This window comes from Lissotriton vulgaris, chromosome 1_1 (genome assembly GCF_964263255.1).
Source record: "Lissotriton vulgaris chromosome 1_1, aLisVul1.2, whole genome shotgun sequence".
NCBI lineage: Eukaryota > Metazoa > Chordata > Amphibia > Caudata > Salamandridae > Lissotriton > Lissotriton vulgaris.
The window spans coordinates 1639011863-1639030996 of record NC_141685.1 but is presented as its reverse complement, the minus strand read 5'-3'; the positions used below and the strand labels follow the sequence as shown (position 1 = coordinate 1639030996).

The following is a 19134-nucleotide window of genomic DNA, read 5'->3' as shown; positions in this document are numbered from 1 at the left end:
CTTCCGGAGAGCAAAGGCTCTAGCCCTAGGAGATCAGAACAAGTCTCAGGTGGCCGGCTGGCAGAAACCAGTCAGCAAGAACACCAGAGGCTGGTAGTTTTTCAGGAGGCACCTCTAAGGTGCCCTCTGGGTGCACGTATTGGTAAATCCACCACTGAAATCAGTGTGGGTTTATCAATAGGAGATTTTTTACACCAAACAGCCCTATTTTCTGTGAAGCCTTCATGTAGCTGGGGATCTCGTTTTCTCCAGTGTCCATCACATGTTTTAAAATTGCTTCTCTGATCACTTGTACTGGCAGTCATAGAACACCACACCGAAACCAAAGGACACAGGAATTACACCTTCGTGCATCGGAATGACTGGGGCAGAAGAGCCAAGCGAAAAGAGAAACTAGCGAAGAGGATAAAGTCCGATTTCCAGACGTTTGCCGGGCGCAGACACGAGACCCAAGATGGCGATGTATAACCGAAACTGATCGTAAAGCAAAGCGAGCAAAGACACAAATGCCCATGGAACCCATCGAAGCTGCCTAACCCCGGGAAGCGCCCAACACACAGGTCAGGAGGGAAGCAAAACCACCACCACAACCAGAGCGATCCAAAGCGACCACCCGCAATCACTGGGGGGGTTGCAACTAAAGCGCAGTTCGTACCGCAAAGCGGTAACCGGCACAGCAGGAGGGGGGAGGGGTGGCGGTGCAAACGAGGCAAGAAGGGGGCGGGGGGGTTGGGGGGAGGCTGAAAAATACTTTCCCGCTTAATCAGACGGCGAGGCTAATCCTGGGAAAACAAAAACGAAACTGAATACAGACCGGACGCGGAGGCCGCCATCTTGGATGAGGCGGAATCACTGCAGATCACGCTCCCAGAGGGCGCCTGCTATAGGAGATCTGGGCGAGGGGTTGCGGTTTCACAAGGCGGCAGATGATGGAGTTATTCTCGTGCAGAAATGTGTGGAGGTGCTGTCCCCAGGTGCTGCAACAAGTGAGGTGCGTGTCCGGCTGCGCTGGGAGTGTACCGGGCTGTAACGGATCAGCGCTCCTGGCACTTGTGGTGGGGTGAGTGAAACGTGCATCATGCTAATTAACAAACGGACCAGACTAGCGGATGACTGTGAAGCGTTATTATTGTGGTGCTACCCCCAAGAATAGTAGCTGAGCTGATCTCCTTAATGTGGAGTCTGGACATATTTTTTTTAATTGGCTGGGAGCATTGCGGGGCATTTAGGCAGGTGGTACTGTGGTCTCCCTCAGTGACTGTTTGTGACATAGCTGCAGCTCCGGTTGCCAAGTGCCGAGTCAACGCTGGATTGATAGCTGCTGATTATCACCTCTGGAATTAAATATTGACGCTAGTCTGAACCGCTAGCTTCACAGGGGCCAATTGGTGACGCTCTGGTCATAGCCAGCAATTTTTATTCCTAGAGTGTCCCTACTGAAACGTGCCTGACTTCGAAATGGCGCCTGCCGCCGATTGTCACCAGGGAGCCAAGTTACACCACAAGGGATGCCCTGTGTCTGTTTCCTCGGCTTAAAGGCTGCAATAATACACTGTAACAGTAATCATGGGTTCCAGACCTACTGGAATGAACCCGATCAGCCTGAGGATTAAGCAAGAAGAACTTTGCCTGACCACAAGATGGCCGCCACGGTTGACCTCACCACGATGTACTTCTACTTCTGGACTATCAAACATTTGGTCATCGACCAGAACCTTGATCTTAGCCCTCATCCAACGTGGATCCTGCACACCCTTCATGACATTTACCCTGTAATCTGTCCCTCGACTGCGGAGACCTTGCTCCCTGACCGATGCCCGGTGGAGCTACCCCGATAGCTATAGGGGAGATGGGCTGTGGTTTCTCTCCTCAGCCGTCACCTACCCAGCCGGATATTGGGCAGACCTTTCTTCGTCTCTCCTGCCGTCATCTCCCTCCTTCCCCCTTCACCCTCCCCTCTTACCCCTATCCGACCTGGAACCTGCACACCCTTCAGGACATTTACCCTGTGAACTTTCCCTTGACCGCGGAGAACTTACTACCTGACCGATGACCGGTGGAGCTACCACGATAGCTATAGGGGAGATGGGCTGTGGATTCCCTCCTCAGCCGTCACCTACCCAGCCGGATATTGGGTTGACCATCCTTCGTCTCTCCTGCCGTCATCTCCCTCCTTCCCCCTTCACCCTCCCCTCTTACCCCTATCCGACATGGAACCTGCACACCCTTCAGGACATTTACCCTGTGAACTTTCCCTTGAACGCTGAGACCTTACTACCGGACCGATGACCGGTGGAGCTATCCCGATAGCTATAGGGGAGATGGGCTGTGGATTCCCTCCTCAGACGCTCACCTACCCAGCCGGACATTGGGCAGACCTTCCTTCATCTCTCCTGCCATTATCTCCCTCCTTCCCCCTTAACCCTATCCTTCCTATTTATCCTTCCTCCATACTCCTAAAATGTGTTTTCGTATATACTGCCTGTACCTGCCTAAAAATGACGGCTGCAACAAACCCTCCCGTGTCTCTCCTGACCTTATCGACCTCCCCACTCTACTCTTCTCCACTTTCCTGCTACTGACCATTGCCCTCACCTGTCCTGGCCCTTAGTCCCCCACCCTGTTTATCTGTGAACTTTCCCTCATCAATTGAGATCTAGCTATTTTGTCTGATGCCCGATGGAGCTACTTGGGTTAGCTATAGGGGAGACAGGTCGGGGATTCCCTCCTTGGACGTCACCTACCCAGTCGGTCTTTAGACAGACTTCCTTTCGACTCAACTGTCATCTCTTCCTGCATCCTCCCTCTATTTATGCCTCTCCTCTCTGAATTTTTTGAGACTGAACTATTTTGTTTGATGCCCGATGGAGCTCCCTGGTTTAGCTATAGAGGAGATGGGCCGTGGTTTCCCTCCTAGGTCGTCACCTACCCAGTCGGTTTTTTAACAGACTTCCTTTCGTCTCTACTTGTTGTCTCTTCCCTTATCCTCCCTTTCTCACCTCCCCTGCGCCCTCCACTACTTTTCTCTCTCCTTTCTCTCCTCTCCTAATGTATTGCCTATTTTTTTATGTATTGTGTAATTGTTGAACTTTTTCTGTTACATTGTTGATTCTCATGTAAAGCGCTCTGATACATTCCGGTCAGGCCAGCGCTATATGGAACTCTTTGAATAAATAATGTAATATTCAGGCACCCTGCCTTAGGGCTTGCCGTGGGGTTGACTTACAAATATCACATGTAGTGTTAGAGGCCTTGGCACACAGGGATGTGTGAGATGTCATGTTTACACTTTGTCTGCAACAAGGCACGCAGCCTGCAATGGCAGTCTTGCTTGTACTTGAGGAGTCCCTAACAGTGGCACAACTCGTGCTACAGCCCTGAAGTCCCTAGTAAATGGAACTACGGTACCATTTACTAGGGACTTACAGAGTGTGCTAAAGATTTTGTCCAATTGGAGGAACAATTGTACAGTTTTGGGAACATCATGTACTAGGCAAAAAGTGTGGGTGACCATGTCAAAAAGGTCCCCAGTGCCAGAGCTCCTGCCCAAAACTGTAAAATTGTTCCCTCTATTGACAAAACCTTTAGTCCCCCTCTGAAAGTCCCAAGTAAATGTTACCCTGGTTCCTAAGGCCTGAGGTACTAAATAGGGCCCCCTGAAAACCTACCAGTCCCTGGTGTCTTTGCTGGGTGGTTTCTGCCGGCCTGCCACCTAAGATGATGTTCTGACCTCCTAGGGTGAGAGCCTTTGCTCTCAGGAGACCCAAAACAAAAGCCTGTCTGGGAAGAGGGTGTAATACCCCCACCCACAGGATGACCTGCTGATTAGCCTCCTTGGGCCGGCAAGCTTCAAAAAAGCTACCGCCTTTGGAATGCGAATCTGGTTCCCCTCACAGGAGAGGAAGTCATCCCACCTATCCAGAGTCCCTTAGGTCCCTGGATAGGTGGGAAAATAATTCAGGTACGCGTGCCACCTTCAGGCTAATACCACCCCTAAGGTGGGCTACTGTGAAGTGGACACGGTTTTTCAGAAGTGTCCATATTTGTGATGGCATACTTAGAAATTCTGGGACAGGGTTATACCCACTTCCCATCGGAAGTGGTCGTATAAGGTGCGTAGTGACCCCAAGAAACATAGTCAATAGTCTAATGCCCTACACTCCCCTAACACCACTAAATTCAGTATTTAAGAGAGTTTCTGGCACCAGAGAAGTAAATCCTGGAGAGAGAGGATCCCGAAGAGCCGCAAAAGCGGAGAAGCAGCAGCTAACCTGGCACCATCCCTGACAGTCTGTCTGCATCCCTCATCAGAAAAGGTGCCAAAGTCGACTCGTCCTGCAACAGGGACTCCAGAAATTTGAGAGGACTGCCTGCCTTCAAAAAAGACTCCAGACCTCTTGTGAACAGAGGACCTATTCCAAGGACTCTGAGCCCTCTGGAACCGCCAAAACCCCACACCTGAAGCCACCATTGCACCTTTCGCCTCCAGCCCGAGCTGAAGTGGGACAATGGTGCCAACAATGTTCCCCAGCCCTCCAGAGTTCAAGTTAATTGTGGTTTCACCCCTTCTGGACTCCCTGCAGCCTCCGCAAACAGGCCCACTCAACCTCAACTGCTCTGGTAAGGAAAAACCAGACGCCTAAGGACACTCCTGCACCTGTCACCCCTGGGCCTTGGTGAAGAGGATCAAAGGTGTCCTCCTGTCCCCAAGCATTGCAAGGCGTGAGACAACTTGCTGGTTCCGCCAAACTGTCTATCTAGTCAGAGCCGGCAGCCTCTTCTTACAGTGACCAATCCCCCTTGAAACAAACTGGAGTCCCGACGCTGATTTGCACCCTGCACACTGCCACCCTCATGCTGCTGGTTGTACATTTGGCGTTGCCTTGGACCTTGCCCAGCTCTCACCTTAACTCCTGGAGATTGGTCCTGTAAGTCTATGTGCTGTACTCATTTGCAGAACTTGCTCCTTCTTCCATAGGATAACATTGCAGAACCCAGAAATTGCAGTGTTCACTTTGTAGGTTTCACCTGAGCCAGCGTGCATGCGCTGCTCTGCGAGGCTTATTGTAAGGACTTCCAACTCTGACCACACGTCTGTGTTTTTTTTTTTTTTTGCTCACACGCTATTGGCCTTTGCATGCGTCTTTCTAAGAAAGACAGCACACAATTGGGCAAAGGCGGCTACATGTCCTACCTTTGCATCTGCCCACGGCCTATGGCTTGCGAGAGCGAGCATCAGCGCCATCTGTTTCCAATTATCACGCCCGCGTCTCGCATTCACGTTAATTGGAAACAGATGGCGCTCGCGCCGGCTTTTTTTTTCTCTTTCAGAGCGATTAAGGCCGTGCTTGTTTATCTCTACTCTGCTTCTGCCCGGGTTCCCAAAGACCTTGCTCAGAAGCCGAAAATGTTGTGCTTTGCATTTCAGATCTTGGCCAACCCCACCACACGCATGAGCCCGCCCACCTTAGTACTACATCCACGTGGCGACTTGCATAATGAAAATATGTGCAACGCTTAAAAAATATATTGCTTCATGGCCAGAGTGACATTCAAGATTCAAGTGGGGGATACGTGGTACAACGCATTAACCAGAATTCGGCTCGTGATTGCGAGAAATTTAGCACAGTTTGGTACCCTCTTTCTATTGTGGTTATTGTAGCAACACCGCGCAGAAATACAAAGTATTTGTTGTAAAAGCCACCTATTTTAAAAGCTATGTTGGTTCCCAGTTGTTCAGAAAATAAAGGGCACATCTTTAATGATAATGTGTCAGAAAATATTTCTCACCAATGGAAAGGAATAGTGATCAATTGTATAACTGACTTTGGTCTTTAAATATATAATGAGTTTCTTTGTGTGCCAATTAACTTTAGTCCGACTGTCTCTTCTATAAGCTGGATGAACCAACAATGATAGCCTCGCTACTTATATGATTTATATTTTAGCTGTGAGGACTGTTTTTTAAAAATAGTTAAATATGTGAACCATTGGACGCTGGGGACCTTATTTACTAAAGTTTGCACAAGCGATCGCTCAACGCAATGTAATTTAGCGCCGCACATGCAGACGTTTAAAAAGGTATATAAATTGATGATTGCTTTCGCGCAGTGTTATGTTGGGTGAGCACCCACGTAAATGTTCAGGAAATTAGTGAGAGATGGACTTCAGGAGCATCCAAGAAACAGCCTGCCAGCCGTTATGGAGCACTGAAGCTGCCCAACAAGCCTAACACCTGCATTACCTCCTTATTATAGGACTAACTGGCCGCGCAATAATGACTACAATTGCAGGTGTGCACCTCCGATTAGTGGCACTGCCCTGCACAAATGGCCCTGCAACCTCACCCTTGCCCCTTATTCAACCTAAGTCTCTGCCCACAGTGGAACAGAACTCACTTTTGTTTGGTCCCAAACGTGGCAGAGTAACCTGCCTCTCAAACGGTCAATCCACCCGCTCTATTATGACTCTGGTGGACCTCCATGTTTCCTCCACTGACCAACAACCTATCAGATATTGGGAAGTCACCAAACTTGCCAGGTCGTCTTTCTGTAGCTGATGTTCCAATGGCTTTGTTTACCTATTCGGGACTCACATGAAAAGTCTTGTGGTCCCTAACCGAAAACCTAAACAAGCAATGCAATAGTTATTGGTGTTGCATTATTATTTGCAACGCCAATAGGTCAAACATTCTGTAATGCTAGACCTATTGCATTGCAAATGCTTGTTTAAAGTGAAAAGTGTTTATATTTAAAAACATAGTAACCCGAATGATTTTTCACTGATGCCAAATCATCTATAAAGGCACTTGGTATTTTTCTTAATTGATGTGGTCTCCTTCTTGAGTTGTGCTGTCATTTATTAATCATGATGTGTATTTTGCAAATATCTTGCACTCCTCTGTGTTAAGCCTAAGGCTGTTCGACCACACTATCCTCTAATAGAACACTTTGGGATTGCATAGAAAGCCCATGTCCACTCATAAGGGAACCCCTTACTCTTTACACAGTATATACATTTATTAATATATCACATAGAGAGCCAGCTTCCTCCACCTTCTCTTTCCATTGAAATGGCAGGACCTCAGAACCCATTACCTTGCTGGAGAAATATCTTGACAATATGAAGTAAGAGGGCAGATAAAACATGTTCAACCTCATGAACAACACGCACTAGCCTAACAAAAGACAAAGACACAAAACAACTGGTAAATTTTGACACAATGTCACTGAGGACATTTTGATCAGGTAGAAAACATGAATATGGGGCACCCAAGGATTAGCATTCCATATTTTAAATTAAAAGGGTGGATTTCTAGAACCCGGTTTGCTCCTGGGCCGGTGTGTTTAATAACTTCACAAACTCTCACTTTGAAACTGTAAATTATATCATTGCACCATATAACACATCACTTACTTCCCTCTCTTGCAAGGTACAAGTTCCTTGTCCCCGTTGCCTTTTTGGCCTTCTTGTCTTGCAGTTTCTTAGCTTCTTCGCGGGTGACAGCCAAATCGACCACAAGCTTCCGTCCATCGAGTTTCAAGCCTCCTCCCTGGAACGAAGATGGGGTGAACATGTCATGTCCTAAATAGAGCACTCTTCAGAGCAACAGTCTAGATCTAAAATGGCCTCATATTAGGAAAAGCAAACAAGTAAAATTTGTTTAGGGGTTCACAATATTGAATGGAAACGTCCATCATGGGTAGTACCAACTTTCATATGGTCAACTATCCTGATGCCCAAAAGTATCCATCATATCTCACATATCAGTTAAAGCCCACAGGCCTATTAATTCAATGCCTGCAGCATATGGAGCAAACACTCACATTTCATAAACAAGAGTGCACCAGTATGCCTTTGGGACCTATTGGTCTGGTCAATGGTTTTCAGCCATGCTGCACAGTATCACAAGATGGTGTGCAGCATGGTTAAAGTTTTAAAAACATTTTAAAAAACGTATTTGACAAGGACGTCTGCGTCATATTGTAGGCGTACACACCATCCATGTGCTCGCCTACAAAATGACGCAAGTGCTTTTTTTTTGGTTTACTTTTCGGTTACTGAACCAAGTTGATTCAGTCTCTAAAACGAAAATGAAAAGTGCCAAATCGTTTGTGTGTTTTTTTTAAGCTTGCATGGGGAGCAGTATGGGAGGCGCGGATGCAACCAACATGGGATGCCTAAGCAACACAGGAGCAACAAGGGGCGATGTGGAAGCAACACATGGTTGGGAGCAACACAGCAGTTTGAGGTGGAGAGGAAGCAACAAAGGAAAGAAAGAAGGAGGATGATGTGGGGGAAGCAACACAGAGCTCGAGGAAGAAATTGGACGAAATACACTGACAACAGAGAGAAAGAAGGAGTACAGAAAGTTACACTAGGAGGTCAGCTCAAAAACATACACTCATTAAATGCTTAACTCAAAAGAAAAAAAAAGTGCTTGTAAAGCAAACAGTGGAATCCAGGAGGTTGTGCTCTAAGGGACAAACACAAAATTGACAAGCTGCATAAGAATAAGAAGCAAGCAAATAAACTCCTATATTCCAAACACCTAAGCAGCAGAACTCATTAATGAGCATGCACGATATTCTGCTATGCACAAATGCAGGCTAGTGTACCCCACTAAAGCCTTCAGAATCTTGCACAATATTTGCAATGTGACAGGCAAATTCACACGAACTTGCTTATTCTTTCCTTGTAATTCGGTTTTAGAGGAAGAAGTTAAAACCGACGGGAGAAGCATTGCTCATAAGAATGGTCTGACCGAAAAAGGAAGAACTACATGTTGTACATTATACTGAGCAGCAACTACAAATGTATCATACAGAATAAAATCAGGGGGCTCAACACGATCCTTGCTTTAACAAAGGCAAAGAAAGCATTTAAAGAGCACTTTCCATGATCTCTTTAGACCAAATTAGGCGGACAGTAACGATCTTACATGAAAGGAAGCTACATATGCTCTTGCACATCAAGTATGTCTGATGAAAAATCGTTTCAGCAACGTTGTACCTTACCTGCGATTCATCGCGTGCTGCCTCCATACATTTCTGAGCAGATTCTTTATCCACAAACTGGGCAAAGGCACAACCTGAAAAAGAAAAGATATCTAGTTCAGCTCTCCAGTTCTAATTCACTGCAAGGCCAGAGATGCTCCAATGTCTGGAAAACCAGCATTCCATACAATGTCTTCGCCTGCGTCTTCCTTAAAGTACAGAGACACATGTGAACACTAGACAGCTGGCTGGCACACATGCAAGGTAACAGCTATATGTACCAAGGAGTAGTAAAAATGAGAAAAACTCATTTTTTAAAGAAGATGGAACGGGTACAATGCCGCACCTTTCATTTCCCCAAGTTCATTTTAATTAACAGGTCTTAGAGTCACAGCTATGATAGGGGAGGACTCCTGGTGACTTGGGTAACTGAGAAGTGGGCATTCAGTGTTATAAACACAAGTTATTTTTGGTGGGCTTGCATACAATCACATCTAATCTGATAATGGCTGGATAGTTTAAATTAACCTTTTTGTAAAATTGATTCCTCTAGAGAACAGAGGAAAATACATTACAGACAACCAAACCGGATGATGAGGGAATAACTAATCACCACTGCTGTTGCATGCTGCATGTTCTTTCCTACAACATGAGTCATCTCACTGGTTCTTGGAATTCGGACCATCAATGAGCGTACATGTATAGGCTAACGTGATGATATTAAAATAAAAAGACACAAATGTTGGAAGTTTCTGCACTGTGATTCTTGGAATTACCACAAAGAAGGAGCGTAGGACTACGGAATTTCCTCAAGCCAGACCTCAAATCCAGCATCCATCAATCGCCTGTTTGAAAAACAGTAGATTCCTAAAATGTGTCAGACTGCTCAACATATCAGAACAGGTAAGTACACATTTTTCGGACGGAGGATCAATAGGACAACCATTTAAAAGAAATAACTGAGGACGCAAATACAGGCTAACACACATTCAATAAGAAAAGCACTATATTAACTTGAGTACTTTGGAGGACAAAAAAAATATAGTCAGGGACACGAGAATTGATTGATGTAGAACAGTTGTCTCCAATCAGTCCTTCGCAAGCTACCAGTAGCTCTCAGACACCTTCAAAGTAGCTTAGTAGCCTTGAGTTCATTTTAAAATAAGCTAAGGGTCACATTTGTCTTTTAACCTTTAGGAAAGACTGTGTTACTTTAAGTTATCATCATCAGGCTGCAGATAGAAGAGCCTGATAATAAGCATTGCTCAGTCAGATTTATGGGCCAGTCTGGGTCACAGAGGTGAAGAACTGAAGTATTTAACTCTTAAATAAAAGTCCTTGTCAACTCAATATTGGAGCCGGGGACAAAAATATGTTTCTGAATGCTTTTGAATGGTAGAAAATTAAAATGAAACGTTACTTTAATGATTAACCTTTCATATTACTTAATTCTCCATTTCAAAATGTTGCATTTACAACCAGCAGACCTTTTGTTCTCAGTGGCCAGTAGACACTGTGCCATATTTATTACTGAAAAAATAGTCATTGTATTTCAAATGGGAGAAATTTAAAGTGAGCAAAACCTTTTCTATGAAACATTAAGTATTAATGTCTTTCTGTACTTTCAATTAAGCCATATGTGTCCTAATGTTTTATATAGCATATTTATTCACTTAAAATTCCTCCCATTTAAAAAAATTTATTTTTCTGTTACAAATATGGCACCATGTCTACAGGCTGGGAGCAAGATGCTTGGTGTTTGTAAATGAGACACTTGAAAATAGGAGAAAATGTAAATGATGAGTTTTATTGAATACATATAAACAAAATTAACTCTTCAGTATAATTTGCTCAATCCAGTGCCATATTTATAAGAGAATACAGCCATTATTTTAAGATGGAGAATTTTTAAAGTGCAGAATAATGTTCCATATTCTGAAAATTTTCGCTGAACACATTTCTGCACCTTAAATTTCTGCCATTTGTGTTGTACATGTAACGGGGCCATATATGGCAAAAGGTATGTTCTGTGCTACACGTACATACAACAGAGTCTTAGTCTCCCGTTCACATATATCCCACTCATACGTACACTTGTTCATACATCCCCCAAGACCACAATCTCAGTGACATATGGCAGCTCTGTCAAAGTGTCCCTAGTAGTCAAAGTATTTTGTTCACCATATCATCTGGCTCTATGGACATTAGGCTTAAAGTCAATTAAGCTGGGCGTAGGGCATCTGGTAACAAGTGGCTCACGATGATTATTACTGATCCGAAGTAGCTCTAACTACAGAAAAGGTTTGAGACCCCCAATGTAGAAAGAGAAATAAAACAATGGAGAGAGTGGAAAAAAGTTAACGCTTTCAGCAAATGAGTTGAAATGCGGCAAAGGATGGCTTTGCGGAATAAAGAAGAATCAAACTCCATATTAGACAGCCATACAAAGAGAACATTGATTTAAGAGTGACAATGGGCTCTTCCCATAATTCACTGAATATCTTTGTTGAAGTGGTTTAGGCAAAAAATGTCTAGTACCGCAATACTAAACAAATGGACAACCAAGAATTTTAAAATTGTCAGCCCAAAAGGGTTCTTGTTCTCTTTACTCATGAAGTTTATTTTCTTTTGGTTACAGAACAGCTTAACCGTACATCACAGAAGCAGTCCAACTGACTTCAAGTTCCTTCTCGTAGCTTCACCAGTGAATTGGTGCTGATGTGGCAGTTTCTACAGGAATAGCAGCCCTTGCAGAAAAATATCTTTCATAGGGGAATGAATAGTACTGGTTCTTGAGAAAATTCCAATTGCTAAAAAATATTTGATGCAACTAGATGCTTCACGGTTGTCACGACAATGCTACTCCACCAATTTAGACAATCAGACATGCAAACTAGTTCGCAACCTTCAAACTACCTTTTGCATACAGTTCTACAGAAACGCCTAATATCACTTATGGGTGTTCCTACTTATTTGTAAGCTTAAGAGTGTTACCTGGACATGGGTGTACTGCACAAGCATGGACATGTCACTAGAACAAAGTGACCACTCTATATCTATCACTGGAAGAGCACAATATGATAATGCTCTTTAGTAGGCTGCCAAACAACCAGCAGCTCAGTCAACCTACACTGGACAAAAATATGCAGGAATATTTTTTATGTTTTCGAGCCCTAGAAAGTTATTTTTGAAACTTACACTGCACATATAGTGATTGCACTCGCCAAGTTTTTACATTTTCACTGTCATTTACAGATGCGCCATGTAACTGCACAAGTAGCAGTATGCCCAACTGCGGTAAATGACATCAGCAGACAACAATCTTGCTGGCTATAAAGTCACTGCTGGAAGCACTTTAACAAATGTCCCAAATCAGGTTTCGGTTTTCAAAGGAACAGTAAACTATTAACATTTATTTTCATTAAAAAGAATTTAAGTGCTTTTGTGAAAAAATTAAAAAAAACACCAGATTCAAAATCAACATTTGTTTAAAAACAGGTAAGGAGCGCCTACATTATTTGAAAAAATAGAATAAGATTTTAAACACCGAAATGGTATTATTATTGCCAATAAGTCGCTCTTTCTGCAACAATGCCATCACAGTGTTGTGGAGCACTGAACACGACACCGGGGAGCTCTGCCAAATCTTTGGTAGTCAGTTGGATTAATCTGCTAGGAGGCACAAATGTAACAAAACAAAGTAGGAGTCGGACTAGCTGTGGGCAGAGTTGAAGTTATAAAAATAGCTACGGACATCAAGTAAGGAATGGGGGATGTGGCGAAATTACAGTCAAAGAGGAAATAACAGTGTGGAAAAGGGTGAGAAGTGGCAGGGGATTCTTTTCCTTTAAATAAATATTACATTGGTGGGAAACTTCTGACCCTTCTAAGAGTAGGGTTAGAGCAAAGTAATAAAGGGAATTATTTACAGGTGATTAGCAATAATTCACATGCCATTTTTACCGCTATTCCAACCAGAACAACCTGATCATTTTGGTTTGAATTTGCTCATCATACATATGCTTGAAATATTATATCAAAGCCCCCATATTATAGCACACGATTTGGGGATAGACTGGGGTACTAGCCTAATTATGTTGACCGCTGTAGCAGTTTTCTGTCAGACTTCTTGCAATTGAAATTTATTAGTATATGCATTTCACTCGCGACTTTAGGGCCCCATGAAATGACACTTTCTAATGGGCCAGGAAGCAATAGCTGCTGAACCTCAGTGAACATGGCGATTGGTTATGCCAGCTGCTGGAGGAGCAAACCTTCAACAGCAATGGACTGAGTCAAGGCAGGGTTTCCTTCAAGCAGCACCAACAATGAAAATAGCATATGCCACATTAACAAGCTGCACAATTTACAATACAATCCTTAAGCTTAATGCCTGCATAATGATCTTACTGAGATGGTCGAAAAATAGTAAATTCTCCTGGCGGTGTAAGAGATCATTTTATTTGTAAAATATCCAAAAGGATTTGGCATTCATTCAGCCAACTCTACAATTTACTTGGCAAGAGCTATTCTGTAGTTATTGACAGGACCAGCTGTGTTAGTTCACTGAGGTGGGGGGCAGGTGAGGAGTTCACCTGGCTTTAAACTTAAGTGCTGTGACTGACCCACACCTTTCACCAGCCATTAGATTTTACAATGCTCTAGTTATGTCTAGGTGGAAAGCCACATTTGAGACACAACTTTTTCAGACCCTGCCTCTCTCAGACATACAATGCCCCATTTGTTTCCCTTTGAAAAGCTGTGTGTGAGCAGCACATTTACCAGACCTTACCTTTGGAGTGCTCGGTTTCTGGGTGAAGGACAATTCGCACGTACTTGAGATGTCCGAATCGTTCCAGTAACTCCCCAAGCGTGTCTTCTTCAGTATCAAACGACAAATTTCTGGAGATACAATGCAAGGGGAGTAAAAATGCCATTCTACTAAGAACAACTGCCCTTTCACTTTTGAAATGAACATAAAGCAGCCTTGGGACCAACCCCCTTCTGTCAGTATTTCATCCTGAGATGGACAGAAAGAAAGATGCAATGAGATTGGCAGTTTATGGCAAGTAAGGAGATGAACATGTGTCATAATGCGAAAGCATAGAAAATAGGTAGGAATTTCAGAGCCGCGGTAACTCATCTCCATCAGGGCACAGACAATGTAAAGAAGGACCAGGAGACAAAGGGCATTTCTCGTGATATAGACTCACCGAACAAAAAGTGTTCTGCCCTCTCCAACATCAGAGGGCAAATCTGTTTTTTTCTTCTTGGACTTCTTTTTACCTAGGAAACAGTGAGATTAATGTTTAGGGCATGACATTCCCAAACTGCACAACACTTCAACAGCGCCATAGCTTTTGTCTATCATACTTCTGGATTTACAATGGTCGTATCGGTCTCTTCTTTGTTCCAGTGAATTCAAATATACATTGAGTGAGTAATTTGTGCTGGGTAATTGCAGCAATGACTAATGTAGACAATTCTTCAGATTCCAGTTGTATGGAGATGTGTTGCTGGGGCTAGACTGTGGAGCTGTGCCAGGCTACATAGCAGAGCTACTATAGACGTAGGTCATCCGACAGGGCAGAAAGCGCTTTAATCCTATATCAAATCATTATTTTACTTAAACACTGAGGGTGCCAAAGGACTCCGTCTTATACATAAAGAGATACCAGCATCTGTCAAGTGGAAGATGTACCCCAGAACTCCAAAATACAACTGCAGTCCATCCCTGTAAGAGACCCCACAGCTGGGATTTAGACCTCATTGAGACGTGGGTCCTCACAGTCTTTTACATAAGCCCCCAGGGTGTAAGATCACAGCATTCTTAAGCACCAAAAGTCTATAATGCTAACCAAGGAAATATATCTGATACTGTAGTCTGTGGCACAAGACTAAAAACCTCTGACCTAAAACAAGTTTTGGAGTGGGGAATGCACATATAACAACTCCCCGCCACATTGCACTACAGGAGCAGGATGGGGCATAAAAATTACAGTAAGAGATTTGGGAAAAGAGACGGAATGATAATAGGGCCTTTACTGCGTTTTAAAGAGAAGAAGTTGAGCTGTTTCACCTCCGTTAAAACACAGAATGAGATTATCGCAACCAAAATATTAACCAACTGAAAAACAAGTTCAATAATTTTAAAAGGAAATTATTTTGTGTAATTCTATTGTTACTTTTATAGTGTAAGCACTAATAATTGGCTACCTTAATGCACATCACCTCACCATTCTAGACTGTCGAAAACTCCACAGCTTAGTGTTTCATAGGCCTCAGCCCAAACAAGTGACACAGTTCAGGATAGTGTGCATGAGAGTGAGTGCACCAATTGTGCCAGTAAAAGTGGAGTTAGGGAGAAAAGTTGGGCCAGGTTCATATAAATGTCCAAGTGAAATGTTGTGAGACACTGTCAGGTACATAGCATTTTGGGCCGTGGGACAGGTGACTTAGATCATGAAGGGGGCATGCAGAACTGAAGAAAAGAGGGAGAGGGTAATGTAAGTTTTGTCTTGAGACAAACATTTCCAGTGTGAAGTTTTTGGTGTGATATTACATGCAGGGAAACCAAGATAATCTTAGTTAGATATGGGTTACACCCATGCTTTTTAGGTCTCTGCCTCCGTTGCACTGCGTAAGCAGTGGGCAGAGTCCGAGATTTTTTGTTTTGGCTACAGTGGGGCTTGAACCCGCCCCTCTTCTCCATTGGCTGGATTCCTAAACGGAGGCCAGCCATTGGAGGAGAGGGGCGTCACTCCATTCAAGCCCCGTCTTTTTGCGATTTGGGGGCGTGTTTTTTGCAGTTTTCTCGCCGTGACGTCATCAGTCACTCAACTGCTAAAAACACGCTCCCGGAATTCGAAAATGGCGGCGCTTTTGTTATGCCATTTTGCACCGACCGCCGCCGCAAGAAGTCCCCGAGTCCTCGCCCCAGCCGGTGAATGCTTGATTTTCTGCCATCCCTGTTCCTCGTTCCGCTCGCTGCTCGCCCCCCCCCCCCCCTGTCCTGCCCCCATTTACATTAGGATTTCTGTAGCTCGAACTGAGCCCGTAGCAGTCATAAGTGCCGCTGTGGTGAAGAGTTCCAGTGAAGCAGAGGTGGTGTTAGGTTAGGTCTCTACGGAAGACACTGCCCTTCGAGAGAGGTGTATTAAGCTGCTGCTGCGCGTACGAGTGTAGGGGGGGGGGGAAACTTAAATGCTATACAGCGCTTCTCTGGTAGGCTGGAGATGTGAGGAGATTGTGGGGTGAGGCCCACTGCGGGAACAGTGGGGCCTGGTTACGGCTATGTCTGTGTGTCTCCGTGGGTCTGCACTCAGTGTAGAGAGGGGCCTGTATTCAGCCGCTCTCGTTCTTATCTGTCCTTGCCATGGGTGCCCTGCTCAGCCCCGCATGAAGGGCACACACCAGAGTACACCTTTCGTGTAGCGCACAACGGGAGCAGATCCTCTTCTAGGCGCTCAAGCTTCAAGCCGTGTATGGTTTAGTGTGCCTTCGCTGTCTGCTCTCGTGCTCCAGGCCAGAGCGGGGTCGTGTGAAGGTGGGTCACCAGCACCGGGAGAGCACGGAGCCATCTTACACCTCAAGACTTCCAGAGAGCAGGGGGGCCGGGGGCCTCACTGCTGAGCGGAAGATAGTATTGTAAAGTGATACACATTACAGAGCACGACGACTTTTTATTTTAAAACTATTGTATATTTAACACAAACTTTCCAATGCCTTTCTCTTGGCAAGGTCAGAGGCTACACTTTATTTTCCAGTTACTAATTTGCAGTTGTATCTTGTTTGATACCCTGGACACACATCTTGCTCTGTTGTAAAGCGCTCTAAAGCCCATGAGTCAAGTCCGCGCTATAAAAAACCTCGACTAAACAAATAAAATAAAGAGCAGAGCATCGCCAGCGCCTCGTTGTTGTGTTGAGGCGCCTGAATGTGAGGCGGAGTCAGACATCCAACAATGGCCTGGGTGTGGGGGTTTTGCCATCAGCCCCTCTCCACGGGGAGGATAAGGGGACATTGTCCTGATGGTGACAGAGGCAGGCCCTCACCCCAGGGGTGGAGGGGAGAAACGACTCTTGCTCCAGAGACGTCCCCTCCCTGTGGGGTGTGAAGAGCCCCCTTACTGGTTCAGAGGGCTCTGCATGCTCCCCTCCCCCCGACGAGCAGCTGTGAGCGGCAGGCCAGGTGAAGGGGCCAGCACCCCTAGGAGTCAATCAGTGAACTTCCACCCCTTCCGGACGCCCCCCCCCCAAACTTTCCTTATCACACAAGTGACCAAAAGGGAAGCACACGCAGCCTGTATTCCCTGTTAAAACTCTTATGCAAAGAGATGCAGCCAAGAGACCTGACCCCCGCGGAGGCATCCAAGCAGAGGAGGGGCCTGAATGGAATTCTGTTCACTCTGGCAACATCCAGCCGGATCCAGTGCACATAAACTGCTCTCAGTGCTCTGTGTGTAAAACCTGCGGCACCAGTCAATCTCTGTGCCGGCGCCGACCCCCATTGCATCCCAGCTCACCTCCAAGCTGAGCTCGCAGAACTCCAGCACACCCTAGTGCACTTCAGCATACCGTAGGGCACCCAGCACACCCTGGTGCACTCCAGCATGCTGCAGTGCAACCAGCATGTTGCATTGCACCCAGCATACTGCAGTGCAACCAGCACACCCATGTGCTCTCCAGCATACCGCAGTGCACCCAGCACGCAGTTCACCCATGTGCATTCCAGCATACCGCAGTGCACTCCAGTACACCATAGTGCACTCCAGCACACCCATGTGCACTCCAGCATACTGCAGAGCACCCAGCTCACCACACCGTGTGTGTGTGTGTGTGTGTGTGTGTGTGTGTGGGGGGGGGGGGCTCTGTGTGTGTGGGTGAAGGGGGGGGCTCTCTCTGTGTGTTTGTGTGGCTGTGTGTGTGTTGTGTGTGTGTGTGTTGTGTGTGTGTTGTGTGGCTGTGTGTGTGTGTGTGTGTGTGTGTGTGTGTGTGTGTGTGTGTGTGTGTGTGTGTGTGTGTGTGTGTGTGTGTGTGTGTGTGTGTGTGTGTGTGTGCGGCTGTGTGTGTGTGTGTGGCTGTGTGTGTGTGTGTGGCTGTGTGTGTGTGTGTGGCTGTGTGTGCGTGTGTGTGGCTGTGTGTGTGTGTGTGTGTGGCTGTGTCCGCTAATACTCTCTACTACTCTCTAATGCTCACCTATTGCCATTGTAAATGACAATACCATTTATTTATGTTTTTAAAAAAACGAAAAATGAAAAAAATGCCATTTGCAATGCCAATAGCTCTAACTTTAATAAAGCTGCGACCATTGCATTGTAAATGCCTGTTCTGTTACTTCGCAATAGGAACAATTTGTGATAGAACCAAAATGAGACAGATCTAAAGAAAGATAGTACTGGTACCACAGCAGAAAGAATGTATTTAGAAGCTACAGGATAGGTCCTGACATCTGTGATAGCAGCTGGGGTGCGGAATTTCAACATAACTACCAACAATGAGGTTAGGCCTAACCTAACTAAGTATATCTATTATGGCTAAGCATTCAGTTTTATTGGCTCCCAACCCTTCTTATTAAGTCTGCCACAATCATGCCATACTGGTCTCCTTCTTTTGGCCGTCAGATGCCTCTGCTGTGTCTAAATTTGCACAAACGTTAGGCATAACGCTCCCCAAGCTTCAGGCAGCCTTAAGAATAAGCCATCTCCACAAAAAAAATTCACAGTGCTGTATAAGATAGGCACCTTTCTTCTCCTCTTCGGCGGATGAACTCCCATCACTTTCTTCCAGTCCATCTTCATCACTTTCATCCGATTTTCTATGTTTACCATCGTCATCTTCCTCAACGTCCTCATCTTCACTGCTTTCCGGACTATCAATAGCAGCTGTTTTGCTAGATCAAAGACACAAAAAAATTGTAGAAACAGAAAGTTACGCTCAACAACTACCGATGATTTCCCGACGACTCTTACAGGTATTCAACAGGAACACAGACATCAATTCTAAGATACACTCATTATAAATCATCTGAAGCTTTTACAATAATCACTGGATCCGTTACTCTATGGTGTTAAGGCGCACCCTCATTAATTTGAGGATTCTCTCTTAATACTATCCCATAATCCTCAACTTGCTTCAAT

The 19134-nt window shown here is 45.1% G+C and overlaps 1 protein-coding gene across 1 annotated transcript in view; it reads right to left on the bottom strand.

Moving 5' to 3' along the window:
* The window catches only part of RBM28 (RNA binding motif protein 28), a 150996-nt gene that overhangs the window by 49408 nt on the left and 82454 nt on the right, over positions 1–19134 (bottom strand). The window contains exons 8-12 of the mRNA XM_086918872.1: positions 18739–18887; positions 14210–14282; positions 13789–13898; positions 9018–9091; positions 7417–7552 (exon numbers count right to left, since the gene is read on the bottom strand). Coding sequence (XP_086774998.1) covers positions 7417–7552; positions 9018–9091; positions 13789–13898; positions 14210–14282; positions 18739–18887 — 542 coding nt within the window. The remainder of the gene's footprint in view (positions 1–7416; positions 7553–9017; positions 9092–13788; positions 13899–14209; positions 14283–18738; positions 18888–19134) is intronic.